Source organism: Amborella trichopoda, chromosome 11 (genome assembly GCF_054954075.1).
Source record: "Amborella trichopoda isolate Santa Cruz 75 chromosome 11, AtrichopodaSantaCruz75HAP2 v2.0, whole genome shotgun sequence".
In the NCBI taxonomy this organism is placed as follows: Eukaryota; Viridiplantae; Streptophyta; class Magnoliopsida; order Amborellales; family Amborellaceae; genus Amborella; species Amborella trichopoda.
Genome location: NC_142346.1, coordinates 47177424 through 47194282, shown reverse-complemented (window position 1 = coordinate 47194282; position 16859 = coordinate 47177424). Strand labels below are relative to the sequence as shown.

General features: G+C 35.9%; 1 protein-coding gene across 6 annotated transcripts; it reads left to right on the top strand.

Moving 5' to 3' along the window:
- The first annotated feature begins 2861 nt into the window (after positions 1-2861).
- LOC18427742 (calcineurin B-like protein 3) lies at positions 2862-14473 on the top strand. Of its 6 annotated transcripts, none has more exons than XM_088851133.1 (11): positions 2862-2926; positions 4477-5892; positions 6157-6223; positions 6326-6480; positions 6711-6793; positions 7308-7367; positions 10846-10954; positions 12496-12548; positions 13325-13405; positions 13776-13888; positions 14183-14473. In XM_088851133.1, the coding sequence occupies exons 4-11, from the start codon at positions 6357-6359 to the stop codon at positions 14238-14240; spliced, it is 681 nt and encodes a 226-aa protein (XP_088707259.1). In that variant the 5' UTR covers positions 2862-2926; positions 4477-5892; positions 6157-6223; positions 6326-6356; the 3' UTR covers positions 14241-14473. The 6 variants fall into 6 exon arrangements, with proteins under 6 accessions (XP_088707259.1, XP_088707258.1, XP_011620985.1 ...); XM_088851132.1 differs by lacking the exon at positions 4477-5892 and adding an exon at positions 3416-3494; XM_011622683.3 differs by lacking the exon at positions 4477-5892 and adding an exon at positions 3416-3498.
- The last annotated feature ends 2386 nt before the right edge of the window (positions 14474-16859 follow it).

Genomic DNA, 16859 nt, shown 5'->3' with positions numbered 1-16859 from the left:
ATAATGTAAAAATTCATAAATAAAATAAAAGATTTGGTTATCAATATAAAAATTAATAAAATGCGTACAAATTTTGGAAATAACACTTCAATTTTTCAAAAATTTATTTTTTTAGGTTTCTATAATAAATTTAGTAAAAGATATTGTTAGTAGAAAGATGGAGATTTCAAATAGAATACAATTTTTATTTTTATATTTTTTATGCCTTTCATATTATTTACAAAAATAATTATACCATTATATACAACAAAAATTAATTGTTATATAAAAAATTAATTTTTTTATTTTTCATTTTTTCATGTCTTTTATATTATTTACAAAAATATTTATATTTATACCAACCACTATATATACAACAAAAATATTTATATTTATAGCAACCACTATATATATAACAAAAATGCAACACATGCCCAAGGGGATTCGAATACAACAAAAATATTTATATCAACCACTATATGCACAACAAAAACGAATGCAACACATGCCCAAGGGGATTCGAATGCAACACATGCCCAAGGGGATTCGACCTTGGGACCTCAAGTAAAAAAAACAAAATTACAACCATCAAACCATCTAATTACATGTGATTATAAATTGTTGCTTAATAGACTATATTTACATTTAATTTTCATTTAATGATGTTTGAGAATTATCCCACATCGAAATATGGGTATTCAACTTTGGTATATAAATACCTATGCAATATGAACTATAAAATGTGTATAAGAATATTAGGGCAACCTCGCACGTGCGCTTGGACACACGTGTGAGTATGCGTGGGGCACGCGCGCACGTGCGCTCAGACACACGTGTGCTTGTGTTCGTGTGCGTGGGGCACGCTTGCACGTGTGCTCAAACAGACGTGTGCCCGTGTGAGTGTGCATGGAGCACGCTCGCATGTGCACTCCGATACACGTGTGCACGTGTGAGTGTGCGTGGGGCACGTACGTACGTACGCTCGGACACACGTGTGCGTGGGCACGCTCGCACGTGCGTGTCACACGTTACGTGTGTGAATCGGGCTGAACCGGATGGGAACCGACAGTTCCAGCTTAGAATCGGGCTGAACCGGATGGGAACCGGCAGTTCCACTCAAAAACCGGGCTGAACCAGATGGGAATTGACGGTTAAACTCTAGAACCAGGCTGAACTGGATGGGAACCGGTGATTCCACTCTAGAACCCGGGCAATTCTCGGTTTTTGGGTGGAATCGGCACGGGCAAGCGTGTTTTCGAGTCCAGTTCGACTCGCCGTGTTTTAAAACACTGCTAATACCTAAGTCCAAGTCATTCTCACCAAGGGTAGGGGCCCAAATCCCCATTGTCATACCACATTACTCACAAAAAGAACCTAAGTCCAAGTCATTCTCACCAAAGGGTAGGGGCCCACTTTACTCACAAAAAGAAATGACATTAAACTTTTATTTAACCCATCATTAGTTATAGTAGAGGAGGTGGGTTGTTTTAGCTAGGAAGCCAAAATAAATTTTTGTCGGTACTTTTTATTAATCATGAAAAGGATGAAAATTTGTATAACGGTACCAAATAGTTGGAAAAAACTGAGATGATAGGAAGTATTTAAAAATGGGAAGGTTTGTATAAGGTATCAACCTTATATTATTGAAGTAAGATCACCTCAAAGTTATCCTGAAAATGTTGTTTTGATGCCGCCAAAGCTTTGTACTGATATGAAAATCTATTATTGCCCCAAATTATGAAATTTAGAATTCCAAAAGTTGTGACAATCAAATAGATCTATAAATACTTGAAACTCTTGAAAATGGATGGTCCGGATAATGTGTTAGAAGATTAACTATTTTTAGGAATAGAAATCCCATTTTATAATGTTTATGAATCTCGAGGTCAAGATGATCGGTTTGAGTGTTTTTCAGTATAGGAACAACCTTCTCTAGTGTGGTTTTTAGGTGCACCTTACTCGTACAGTATAAAATTGATATTTTATGTAGACTGTTTTCATTTAAAAAAGGCCGATTTTAAAACGACCTGGTTTCTATGTAGCCAAGCTCGCATATGTAGAAATGAAGGCCTCTTAATAAATATATTTTTGAGATAGATTCTAAGATTTAATTTTGGAAAAAATTTATATAAGGTTGCAACCTTAAAATGTAGAACTACATATGCACCTAAAAAATCCATCGGAAAAAGTTGTTTAAATTTTGAAAAACAACGAGATGTATAATTATAAAAGAAAAAATGATTTTGAGTTTCAGAAATAATGCATCTTACAACACATTATCTAAACCGTCAATTTTCAAAATTTTCATATGTTTATATATCTACTTGATTTCAACCATTTTTGGGGTTTAAAATTTTATAATTAGAAATGGAAATAGATTTTGAGATAATCCTAAGAATATTTTACATCAAAATTATATGTTATGATCAAATTTGAAGGTGCGTCTTAATTGGATTGATTAAGGTTGCAACCTTATGGAAACCATACCTTTTAATTTTTACGTACATGTAATATCTAATATGAAGATCATAAATATGAATAAATAAATAAATTTTAAAAATTAAAAATAATAATTCTAGTAAAAAAACATTTGGATGGTTATTTTCTATTGTTTTTAAAAGGAAAGCCGGCTTGCATCCATCTTTACACTTTCTGAACCGCAAATGTAGAGATACGGTTCAGCCCGCTTGAAATAATTTCTTTTTAAACCGTACTTTTGCTGCGCATAATTTCGAAATTATTTTACCAAAAAAAACATTAAAACAAAAGTTTCCCTCTCTAAACTCTCTCTCCTCATCACCACCCGCATCTTTTATGGTATTATTTTACTCTTTATTTCCCCAAAACATCTAAATCATCTCCCTTCGCATCATTGCATATTCGGGGCAAAGTTTATCTCTCTACTCTCTCTCCTCTCTGCTCTCTCTGTTGGCTCCAATGGCTCCAGGTCTCTTTCCACTCCACTTCACCATTCTCTCTCAGCCCCACTCTCTTTCCATTTGCTCTCTCTAAGATATTCTTTCTCCGGATTTTCTCTTGTCTTCTCAGAAAGTATTCTTTTTCCTCTCACTATCCCACGTTTTATCTCTCTTTCTGAATCATCATCCTTATCTGAATTTACATCGCTCTCGGATCTGACCCTTATTTCCCCATATTTTTCGTCCTCCAAAGTTTATCTTTCTATTTAGCATCGCGATGTTTTGACAGATCGAAACCCTACATAGTCTGTGGTTCTTTGCAGTTTTTTATTCATTGTGATATTTTTAAGAACTATTTGCTGTTAAGTTTTACGTTTTTGGGATTTCTACTTATCTATTAATCTCTCGTGATCAATGCAAGTTTCAATCTGCTACTTTTTGCTTGATATTCTCTTTTGCGCTGCAACAAAGTTCGTTTCTTTGTGAGGTAAACATTCGTGTGAATTCGCAAATCGCAGCCATTTTTCGGGCTGAGTTGTCTGATTGGTGCCAGCTTCCATTGACAAAAATTTGATAGGGATTTTAATTTTTCTCCAAGTAGGTCAGTTTTTCTCTTTATGGGATTTTTTGTGTATTTTGTTTTTTGATGAATCTTGAATAATTGTGGTAATCATGAATTTATGGTGAATTTTATTGTTAATTGTTTATAGTCTTTTTATTTCTCAAGAATGATCATATGTTCCTTAATAAATCGGCAAGTGATTGCGTTGTAGCACATTCATCAATTAATTTCCCCATATCTCGGAAACCATCACAAAGATATTGAATTATGACTAGGGCTTGTTTGTTGCTCGTCAAGATCGGTTTTTGCTTGTGAAATCAAAACTCTTATTTAGTTTTGTGGGTTTCCTTGTCAAATCTCAACGTTGATTATCAATTGACTAAAATTAGAGTTTTCAATGTTTATACGATGAACTGGAAGCCTGGATTATTATACATTAAGATGATAATGGATTATTGTCTTCGGTCAGTGTTCTTATGTCTGCATGTGTAGAGCATTGCTAACCATGGATTCCACATAACACGCATATCACATGGTATTTTTGAGACATATGATTTCTGTTTATTGCTTTTCCCTTTATAAGCTTTTGTTTTGAAACTAGGCAGGGATTCATGATAGAGCATTGATTCTGATTTGGAACTCGAATTTTTTCATGTTTCCTTTTTGGGTAGCCGCTTGATTCAATCACAGTAATAGATTCAAAATAGCTTTACATGCAATACTATGCTGAAACTTCACAAGTCTATACCCAGTCATAGCTAAATCAATGTTTAATTCCCTGTTTGGAATGTAGCTGTTGGGTTTCTTGTGTTCTATAGTTTGTGTCAATTGTCTAATAAAAAAATTATGTTTATAGTTAATTTGACCAGGCAGAATCAGAAGTTTGAAGCTTCTGACTCTATCTGAACTACCAATATTTTTCTATAATCTACCAAGGTTTATTTATTGGTGTTTCAGTATTATCTGACTACCAATAATTTTTTATAATCTACCAAGGTTTATTTATTGGTGTTTCAGTATTATTTTTTCCACAATGGACGGTATGTGGAAGCTATGTTTCCAAAGACAAGCATGTTTATGCATGCCCGCCCTCATAGAGGTGTTCGCTCACGCCCGCCCTCATAGAGGTGTTCACTCACGCCCGCATGTGCATTTGCACCTTTGCAATTCCGTTTTTGTGCATAATGACCCCACATTTGCTGAGATGCTTATCTATGAATTGCCTACATTTTGTCCATCCCTCCCACAACTGAACGGCTTCTTCCCCAAGCCATCTCTAGATAGCACACCCACTGCTGCTTTGGTTGCCCGACAAATATGATGAAAAGTGATTCCCCAATGGTTGTGAAAGTCCCTTGGCCCGCAATCCTGCATTAGTTAGTTTGTTGATGGCTCGACTAATTGCACTATAAGGATTGTCCTCTAGTATTAGCATGCCTAAAATAAACTAGCAGAACTTTGAGCCCTATCAGCTTTTGTTGTATCCAAATCACATGAATGACTCTGTCCACCCGTTAGATAAGGGGGTTCCTTATAGAGCTGCCATTAAAACTGATATTCAAGAGCACCGCAAGGATAGGCGTCCAACGAGTATCAGGCTTAGCTTCTCACCTCCCATTATAAGTTACTCCATAATGCCCCAGGTAACGGCCAACGAACAAAGACCCCAATAGAGGCATCGTCTGCTATGAGGAATGGGCGGATATTCTAGGAGCATAGCACAAATGCAACAGTGGATGACATCACCTGACTTTCTCGGAAGGGGTTTAGGACTGAAGATGATGGTCCACAAATTCCTTATTGTCCCTGCACATGTAGCAAATCACATATAGAGAAAATGCAATCCTCAGTGTTGGAGATGATTGGTGAGGAATGGACTAAATTCTAAGGGAGGTGGTTAAATTCTAGGGGAGGTGACTACTTCGGCCTTGAATGGTACCCAATAAAAGAGAGTTATGATGGATGGCATGCTGAGCAGTTGAATCAAGTTGCAATCTATGGGCCGCTCAACTATATACCATGATATGGTGAGATCGATCAAGCCTAACTTCAATGAGCACTCTTAGGTTTAAATGGGTCTGGCATGGATTGTTGGTTTAGAAAGGGACTCCTTGGAGGAAACTTTGTGTCTTTCCATGGCCATTGGGGTTATGTGACTCGATATGATACAGTCAAAAGCTCATCTTATGGGCTTAAGAGATGCTCTGATTAACTCTTTACTTCCCGATGTAGCGCAAGGAGACTGCCTTAAATGTGTTCAGATGGATGAGGAAGGACTTAGTGGTCCTAGACACGTCGCCCTTATCTTTTTCAAGGTGTTTTTGCCTGTGGTGATTACCTGGTTTCCTTTTGGCATGTCCCAATCTTCCATGTAGGACGAACAAGGAGGCAGATGTATTGGCGAAGGAAGTAGTGGTCTGTATTGACCTTTCAGTTAAGTCTTTCTGATTAGGCTTTAGTTCTCTTGCTTCTTGAGATGCGTTCTCAATTCCTTTGCTTAATCTTTATCTTTATCTTATTGCCATTTGTAAGTTACTAAATTGACCTTTTCTATAATGATACTGTTACCTTCTCTGAAACACAGTTGTCTGCCTGATTTGTTTTGTTGTATGGGTTTCTTGATATATTTAATGGTATGCATTCTTGCAAGAACCAGCTGAGACACTGATGTATTATGGGCTTTTCTATTTTTGGCAGAGAAATAATCCTGTGTTTGTCTCAATTTGGTTGCTCCCATGCATCTTGGCCTGGGCCATCAAAAACGGTGAGCATTTAAATGGTTAATCCTTCTGAAAGTATATCACTTGGCTATGTAGTATTAACGATGACTGGAATGGCCTGAGTACAATTTGTTCTACAATTACAGTTATGGAGTGTGTTGATGAGTGGGCAAGATCATGTTGCAGTGCCTAGAGGGAATCAAGCACCTCTGTGGTTTCGTACTTCAGTGTTTTGATATTGATTTTCATAAGCAGTCAAGAGGCCTTGAAGACCCTGAAGTATTAGCAAGGGAAACTGTTTGTATGTTTCTCCTTCACAATTTTGCCTATTTTCCCTTTCTTGAAAACCTAGACTTTGTTTTTTGCAAAATTTGAACTTAAAAGTTACAAACTTACAAACCATTGGATATTAACTATAATGCTACTATAATGCTAAGGAATTGGCCAATTGTTGTGCATCATTTCTTTTCAGCTTCTGTGGAACTTCACATAGCATCACTGGGTAACATTCAGCATTTTTTCCCTTTGCAGTTAGTGTTAGTGAAATCGAAGCACTGTACGAATTGTTTAAAAAGATCAGCAGTGCAGTAATCGACGACGGGTTAATTAACAAGGTACCATTCTCTCCAATGGTGTAAAGATATTGGAAGTTTTAAAATAAATATTGGATCTGATCAGTTATTTTTTTGTTTCTTTTCATTTCTTTGCAAAATGGCAGTCATTAAAAATTTTTGACCTACGGCTGTTATCCAATATTCAATCCTGATAACAGCCCCCTGGATATTTTTTTGTTAAGTTTGAGACAACTACCTTGAATTGTTTTAGGTTGAAATTTTACGCTCTTCGCTTTCATTTCAGTTGGCAGTGGCTTACTTTCATTTGAGTTGGTAGAGGCTTGCCTATGACTTTCATGTTCATGAGAAGTAGAGAAACTCCATCCCTAACTAAAGGTCTACTATAGAATGTAGGGCCTGCTTGCTTTTAAATTGTTTCTCTGTTCTGGACTAATGGAACACCATCTCAATTGCTCTAGGTTGCTCTGGCCTTCTTTAGTTTTCCATTTCACTCATGCATACATCTTGTTATTTATGACTTGAAACTTACCATGCCATTATTACCATGTTTCAGGAGGAGTTCCAATTGGCATTGTTCAAGACAAATAAGAAGGAGAGCTTATTTGCAGATCGGGTTTGTATAACCAGATTTTAAGCATTGAGATGTTGGTTTTTATCATTGCCTGTCCTTGGCAAACCTTTAATAGACTTGTCTCTCTGTCTCACTGGTGGGCTTAAATTCTGGGGAGTGCTCGACTGTCCTTCCGTTGGGAAGCAAATTGTTCTAATTAGTGGTCTTGAATCACAGATTTATTAGTTGAAGCCTCTAGCAGCTTCATCAAGTCAATTACTTAGGTATTTGCCTTGATTGCAAACTTGTCAGAAAATATAAACTTTTGTAGTGGCCGCAAAATAACTAGTGTTTAGTTTGTTGATATGTCAATGGAGAGAATTTTCTGGGATGAAGTTTATTTGCAGTGGAAATTATTGAAAGGATGAAAAATGCCAAGCATATAGGTTAAATTTGGGATGGATTTTTCATGAACTTGCTTAGCTCTAGCATCACATTCTATATGATATCAGGAAGTAGTCCTTCAGCCTTTGTAATGGCCTCCCTGGGTGGAATTTGATCAGCCTTATTTAGGTAAAATTGGTTGAGCTGAATACCTTGCAAGAAAAGCACAAGTGTTGAGATAGATGATCTGTCCTTTATGAACTTTCCCAAGCACTCAATTTACTATCCAGTTATTTAAAACAAAACCATCGACAGTATGGAACTTGATGGTATTATGAACAGGTAGATGGTCAGACACCAATTCATAAAAAGACTTGGGATTGACAAATAAGAGAGAAAGAAATTGACTTTGATAGTTATGGATGGTAATTAAGGCTTTGTACTTGTTCCACATATAAATGGGGTGGCGTTGACATATAAAGTCTCAGAAGGTTAGAACATAGCTAATAACAACGAAGACCTCACAGTCATGTGATTGATGCTCAGAGTCCATAATCTGATGGGATGAAAATGATGATCCCAAAGTAGGCATTTGAATCAGTGAGCCTTGAGGGCTTGAGTAACCTGCTGAATTTGTTGAGAGCATAACCCTAAAATCTATATGATGGGTTTCCCTATCAAGGCTCGAAGTAGATCTCTTGTCAACTCATAATCATTTCCAGAATCTTGGAGGGAAAATCACTATTGTTATTATGTGTATTCATTTGGACCAGGATTCGTATAGCCGATCCCAATTAGTTGGAAAAAGGTCTCAATGTTGATGATGATAATGATGATTCATGTACCCTTTCCCTTAAGACATTCTTCAAGGCGGAGGCCTAACTTTGGTGTTTATTTGGAAGGGGTTCACTTCACAGCATTCTTGCTTAACCAAGATTAACTATTGACTTAATGCTTTATCGATCAAGTTTGGTGCCCCTTTTATTATTATTATTATTATTATTATTATTATTATTATTATTTTATTTTTATTTTTTTCCTTACAAAATTTTTCTGTGCTTCTGTTTGGACTGACACATCTAAGGATAGCACTGATACCATGGTTGAGCCGCTCTCTCTCGAGTCAAAATCTTCAACCCTATCACTCCATATCAATGTCACTCCCTAACACTATGACAAAACATCTATCCACATTATTATGTTGTGTCTAGACTTGCCCTGAGGCCTTTCCTCCCCTTTGTTTGAAATCTGTTTAAGGGAACACACTCCACCTATGAGAGCAATAAAACATTAGTTTCAGGAACCTTATACTTCAGTTTTCTTCACATTCCAAAGCGGTTCCTATGTAATATGTGGTAGAAAGTCACTTTTTCAAGCATTCCTGTTCCCTCGCCACACATTTCTTTTAGGTGTTTCCCGCAAATCATAATGGAGCATAAATTTTTTGATGGAGCTCCCTCTAAGCAAAACCGTGGAAACAAAAGGCTTTAGATAGGATCTTTCTTTCCTACTCAAGAGCCTATGTGGTGCAGGGAGAAAGGTGCGAAATTGAATCCACCCTTTTTCTGAACTTTAAACAAGGAAAATCAGCAATAATAGGGAAAGAACATGGATGTAAATCAAGCCAAGAGAAGAAGAATTTCTTCTTTCATAAAATGAAATTTATTCCAATAACATATCTCTCAAAATATGACATTCAACCTTTTACAAGCTTGAAACCCTAATGTAATTTAACTTGAGAACCAAGTAAAGATTTAAGACTCTAAAATACCCTTAAAACAATACTATAATTCTAAAAATACTCCTGTGAACAGTAACACGAACAGTAACTCATGAACGGTAAGTGTGAATAGTACCATGAATAGTGTTCGTGTGTAATAAATAAAAATAAAAACCCTAGAATCCCAAAAAAACTAAAAAACCCTAGAAATAATTCCAGAAACTAAAACTACAATATACATCCTTGAAATTGAATAAAAATAAGAAAATAAGAATAATTTTTCTCCCATCACTATGCTACATGGATTCTTCTGTTTGGGTTATTTACTTGTGTTGGGCGCATATTGACACCCATATGCACATGGATTCTTCTATTTTCTTCTTTGTGTGTATTAACCCTTGGTTTCATTATTGTAGGAGACTTGATCTCCTTTTTTGTTTGAGTAGACACATATGAACTTTGAAAATCTCTAATTCAACCCACTTGGATATAATTGATTTTTCTTGTTAATAGCCATGAAATATATTATTAGCAAAACATTGTGAGGTTTGGTTCTCTTCATAATGTAATCATGGTGCTGCTACTGAATCCTTGGCATGAGGAATCTAAAACCCCTTGCCCGTTTTTGATATTGATATATGTATGAGTCCATACACATGGCTCAGAGCCCACCCTTAATTTTCCTTTTCCTCATGGTGTTTGATCTAAACATGCGAAAAGAAGAAAATCAAGTAGAGGGCTTTGAGCATTCTCAAGGCAGTGGTAAAGACAAACCGTAATTCTAGTGATAGCATTGACCCAGAGATATGATGCATAAGCACCAATTGCATGAGAATGGATGGTGGTAAACCCTTGTGTATGGCATATTGTACCCATTATATGTTAATGGAAATGTGTTCATATTCTCCAGCATTTTTACCCACTGTGTGCATATTATAAAAAAATATGATGCCTGACTATGAGTAGACACGGGAAAAATACCACTTTCTTGTGATTTTTAATATCTTCAGAAGGTATTGGACATGGATAGGACCCTCATTACCATGTTAACCACAATTATGTGACACCATCTATGGTATTTAGTGTTTCGATTGTCACATATTTTAAGCTCTGGGAAGATATTTCCTGCTGGGTGTTTCATTTGAAGCGTATGAGTACATTTTTTTTATCATTCTTAGTGCATAAATAGTTCAGTCTAGATGCTAGAGGCTTCAAAATAGTTAAATAACTTCCAGAAACCTTTTGCTTTCCTTCTTGGATGTATATAAAAAATCTGCTTTGCATGGGAGTGAGCACACCACATTTTTAGTGGGTTTTGGCAACATCAGTATGCTTGTACCTTGTGCACTGGTTTCTCTCTTCTTTGGTTCTTGTTTCGTTTATGGTGTACATAGTTCCGACTACATTCTAGAGATAAGTTTAGGTTTCTTGTTTCAGGTGTTTGACTTGTTTGACACCAAGCACAACGGAATATTGGGTTTTGAGGAGTTTGCACGGGCACTTTCTGTTTTTCATCCAAATGCGCCAATTGATGATAAAATTGAGTGTAAGCAAATAAGTGTTTTAATATTTTTTATTGCAAATTTTTAAGGATTATTATTCTGTTATATTTGATGGATGAGATTGATACTGGAGCATTTCTCAGGAATAGCACTATTTCGGTCCTTCTCGTTGCTTTTGCAATACCTGCCATGCACTTCTTGTTGGATGACCTTTTAACTCACACTTTAGATCGCATATTTAATTGCAATAGAGTGACATGCAGTACACTTTGAAGCTGAGGAATATGATCTTTTTTTTTTCTTCTCTTGGGACTATCTGAATGATTTATCTTCGTTATGTTGGTTGCTAATTGCGATTGCGCAACATAAGAATGCCTTTTTCCACTAATTGATAAAAGAACATCTGGTTTTGACAGTAAATTCCAAAGAAAATAGAACGTTGTAAAGAATTTCAGATACGTTCGAAATATAGAAAGGATGGCAAGATATAATTTTTCTCAATGATTTTGCACATGTTGAAGGGGGTTCAGCTCCCCTGTCTTGCATCTAACATGCACAAGGTCTCTAATCTTCTCTTGAATCAAATGATGGACTATCCTGGTCCTTGAGATTTTCGGCAAGCTACTGGATTTTTAGGAAGTACGTCTGGTTTAAGTACCAAGGCTTTCATGCAAGAATGTTACCAGATAAGTGGGATGGGGTAATCAACATTTGCAACTCTTAGTTAGCAATTGAGAAAAGCATCTTTTATGTATGTGTGGGAATGGGTAGCCATATATCTGGGTATCTGTCCATGTGCAAATGTGCATCTGTGCATGCATGTCATTGTCGTGATTGTGTGCGTGTGGAGAAAGATTGCCGGCTAGATTGGCCACATAATTAGGTATTCCAGCCCCCATATACAGAAGGGGGACATATATATATATATATATATTTTTTTTTTTTAACTTAAAATTTCATCTTCTATTCACTAGTGATCAATTCAAAATTCCTTCAACCTCTTAAAACGCTCATGAAGGGAGGTTCAGAGTCAGTCTTTTGAGTGTAAGTTTTGATTAGAAGCATGTTTGACATCTAAAATCAAGCTTTATTTGGAATTCATCTTTGGGGTGACTAAATGTGATCTTAAATTAACAGATAGAGAAATTGCCCCCTATGTCTTTAGAGGGCTCTACTATGTATTGTAGGTGGTTGGGCCACTCTGAGGATGTATCAAAACCCTCATTAATGTACACACGTCAATGTTGAATCCTGTCACACAGTTTCATTGAGTGATTCATTCATTACTGAACTGAAAGGGGGTACTAAAAGATGTCCTTTCTTATGGATTTATTCTTGTGGACCTTATTAGGACTTCCTCTTTGTTTGTGTTCCTTCATCGTGTTATTATTGTTTCTTTCCCATCAATACATCTTAGACAAATAGATCACTAGAATTCTGTTGAATAACTTGATCAGTTGTGTTAGTTTTCTGAATGTCTTCTTCTAATTTGGTTGCTATTGGATGTACTTACCCTTTTTTTGTTTTTTGGTTGCTATTGGATATTGAAGAAATACTCTTATGGTTAAATGTTCCTGGTGTGCAGTTTCCTTTCAGTTGTATGATCTCAAACAGCAGGGATTCATTGAGCGACAAGAGGTATGTTTTGTTGTCCTTGCAACCATGGATTAACTCTGGCTTCCAGCCTTCATAGCAAATCATGGAAAGCTTCTCAGGTTTCATTATTGGTGATGTTTTTTTTTTTATTTGGTGCGCTTTTTTTTTTCTTTTTGGTATTTGAGATCTTTATATTTTATTTGTAATCCTTATTTGATTACCAAGCTACAAATCAGTTGATAGGCATCTCTAAGTAGTCAATTTTGATGGAATATTCTCTATCTAAATGCCACTGTCTAATTTAAACAGTTCAGGATGCCCTTTAATAAATGTAAGAATTCATTGGAAATTTACGTATAAAAGAAAAAAATGAAATCTAATTTGTGGGCAAAAAAGGGGTAAATTGGAATTCTGCAGTAACACCAAGTCCCTGTAGGCATCCTGATAATGGGAGGTAATTTCTGTGAATGTGTAGAGGGCTTCGCCATTTTCAGGAGTTTGTTTTCACTGTTTTTTGCATCACATATTAACACCTCTTTCCTTGGATTTTAATATGAAATACAAATGAAAATCCAACTCTTGAGTCATGGAACATATGGCAAGTGGAGACATCTTTTAACATTCGGGACATGGATATAGAATAAATGTCCATATCCTAGGCACACGTACACAAACATGCACACATGCGTATAAATGTATTTATACTGATGTCAAGAATGTGACTTCATGGTGGCTGACTTTTGCGTTCTCTGTTCTATTCCTAAGAAATGCAAGTCAAAAGATGTTCATGCATATTTGTGAAATTTTTTGATGTGTAGGTGAAGCAAATGGTAGTGGCTACACTTGCCGAGTCTGGCATGAATCTCTCAGATGATGTAATAGAAAGCATAATTGATAAGGTACTCACAGCACATGTTTCTTAGGATCTTTAATCGATCGTTTTCTTTTCACATCTTGACAGTTAAATATACTACCTAGGAATGAAAACCAACACATCGCATTGTGCCACCCTGATCGCCCAGCCCTCGGGCTCATTACTGAGTCTCTTTAACCCATCTTTACGGATTTTTCAGCATATATGATGGTTGTAAGGAATTAATTATTTCATTTTGCCTTTGTAGCATGTTGTGTTTTGTGATTTCTATTTCTACATGCAATATTCTGTATCATTCACTTGGAATCAGTTGCTGTTTGCTCTATAGTAACATATTTTTATGTATTTCTTTGATTTCCTTTGCTCTTATTTTTTCATTTTGGGCTTTCGTCCAGACATTTGAGGAGGCAGACACGAAACATGACGGGAAGATAGATAAGGAAGAGTGGAGGAGTCTTGTTTTACGACATCCCTCCCTCCTTAAGAATATGACCCTGCAATATCTCAAGTAATATATGGTCCTTAGTTCTCATTTTCCTTCTGTTCCTTCATTGACATAGTTATATAATCATGGTTTCTTTATGATATAGTCATAGTTACTTTATGTACTAGCCCGAGTCAGCCATTCAATGATTTCAAATTTTATAGAGATAGCTCTGTGTTATAAATGCCATGATATTGTGGAGAGCTAAATCTCTACCCTAGTCATACGCACATTCTCTCTCTCTCTCTCTCTCTGCAACATTCAACAAAATGTGTTCATAGACTTCTCACCAAGTGCCTTTTTTGTGCCTGCGACCAGGGACATCACAACTACCTTCCCGAGTTTTGTGTTTCACTCGCAAGTGGATGACACTTGAGTTCTCCGTATCTTCTCTTTTCTTTTTCCGTACGTCTTTCTTCTGGAAGCATTAGGAAAATCAGGGAGGATGTTTCTGATTTATTGTTTTTAGATTACATGGGTGATTTTAATTTACTAAAGTTCCTTTGGTGCCAACACAGATGGGTGTTTTATAGAGAACATGGTGTGGAGATTGTATCTTTAAGTACATATTTTTCTGCTTCTTAATATGGATTCCTCTGGATTGTCTTCCTTGATTGTTTTTCCGGGGGTGATAAAACTCCCCTTGGCCCTTTGAATGGTATGGTTTAGTTACCAGCATGTTCCTCGTCTCTCGAAAATGGTTAAACTCATTATTTTAAGTTTCACTTTTACTTGAAAAATTTTGAGGGTTGAGAAACCCTATATTTTCTTGAGACTTGTAAATTTGTCATGCGATCCTAGTGTTGCTCTGATTCGCAAGTTTTCTGTGGGTGAGGCCCCCATCTGAGGGTGAGTCTGGATAATTTTTGATAAGTAAAATTAGTAAATGGAAAAAGCAAGTGTGTATCAGGCGGTTTCAGGGTTTTTCAGCCCAATTGTCTCGCTCACCATCCTGTCCAACTTAGGATCCCTTTGTAAATGGGAAAAACAAGTGTGTGGCCCAATAGTCACCTCGCTCACCATCATCCTGTCCAACTCAGGATCCCGAGTCATGAATGTTTTGTTTTTTAATTGCTGTGCATTGCGTATGACTGTATTTGGAGGAAAATGCACTATAATACCTGTTATATCTGCATGGAGTGAGGTAGGACCCCTGATGTCTTCCTTTTTGGTTCACAGTATTGAATTTTCAGAAAATTGTTACGGTCATTGAACACGTACCGCATTGATTCTTACACTCGTAGAAATTGGAAGGAGCGTAACCATGGCGTGAGGTTTGTATAAAGTCGGCACCTTAAACAAAGTAAAGTGCACCTCATAAACCTTGCTAAAAGCTCTGGTTCAAGTGCCAGAATCCCTATTTTATCTCTTTCATATCCACGGATTAAAATAAGATAAAGTAATAAAAAGCTTCTCTCTACATATATCCTCATTTTTTCTCTTTCATATCCATCGGCTTTTAGATAGCCATGTTACGTTTTCCCTCTAATGTTTTCCCTCTTATGTTTCCCTCTCATTTTTTATGTTTTCCCTCTGATGTTTTCCCTCTTATGTTTCCCTCTCATGTTTTATGTTTCCCTCTCAAAGTTGATTATGGTCGATTAAGATGAACTCTCTTCTAAATTTACTTTTATTCTAATTATATCTCTCAAACTAACATATCTTAATTATATCTTTCAAATTAACCTATCTTAATTATATCCCTCAAACTAATCCAATCGATACGTAATAAACATTATATAAACTCTAAACTCTATATAAACTCTAAAGTCGCTCTTACCTCAAACAAACTTGATAAACACAATATAAACTTAATATAACTCACACAATAAACACTATATAAAATCTAAAGTCACTTTTACCTTCAAACTAACGTGATAAACACAAAATAAACTCAATATAAACTCTAAAGCTCAATATAAACTCTAAAGTCGCTCTTACCTTCAAACTAACCCAATAAACATAATATAAACTCTAAAGTCGCTCTTACTCTCAAACTAAAAATAACCCGATAAACACAATATAAACTGTAAAGTAGCTCTTACCTTCAAACTAACCCAATCGATGCAAGACAATTTTAATATCCTTCAAACTAACCCAATCGATACAAGATAAACACAATATAAACTCAATAAATCGCCGTACCCTTATCCTAATATCCCTCAAAGTAATCCGATACAAGATAACCGTTATCCTAATATCCCTCAAACTAACCAAGATAACCGTAATCCTAATATCCCTCAAACTAACCCAATCCCAATCGATAACCCTTATCCTAATATCTCTCAAACTAAAATATCCCTAATCCTTATCCTAATATCTCTCAAACTAAAATATCCCTAATCCTTATCCTAATATCTCTCAAACTAACCAAATCGATGCAAGATAATCTTAATATCCCTCAAACTAACCCAAGATACAAGATAAACCCAATATAAACTCTTATCATATTATCTCTCAAACTAACCCACTCATATCCTAATATCCTTCAAACTCAAACTAACCCAATCGATACAAGATAATCCTCATATCCCTCAACAAAAGAATAATTAAAATAATCCGCACTCTCTAAACAAAAGAATAATTAAAATAATCCTAATAAATAACCAAACAAAAGAATAATTACAATAATCTTAATAAATAATCAATTATCCCTGCGCACTCTTTCAACAAAAGATTAATTAAAATAATCCTAATAAATAACCAAACAAAAAAATAATTAAAATAATCCTAATAAACAACCAATTATCCCTGTGCACTCCCTCCCTAAACAAAAAAATAATTAAAATAATCCTAATAAATAACCAATTAACCTTACGCACTCCCTAAACAAAAGAATAATTAAAATAATCCTAATAAATAACCCTAATAACTTCCCCTTATTACGTCATTGTCCAGTCTTTCCCTCTTGGGCTCTGCGACCCTACTTCGGCCCAGTCGTGAAGGGGCATAGCTGCATCATTCCCCTCAGTTGTAAGGAACTCGACGGCGAGTT

Coding starts and splice junctions, on each gene's coding strand:
- LOC18427742 (XM_011622685.3), top strand. CDS start 6,357: ATGTTGCAGTGCCTAGAGGGAATCAAGCACCTCTGTGGTTTCGTACTT. Junction 6,794..7,307: donor ACGACGGGTTAATTAACAAG/GTACCATTCTCT, acceptor ACCATGTTTCAG/GAGGAGTTCCAATTGGCATT. Junction 13,406..13,775: donor TAGAAAGCATAATTGATAAG/GTACTCACAGCA, acceptor GCTTTCGTCCAG/ACATTTGAGGAGGCAGACAC.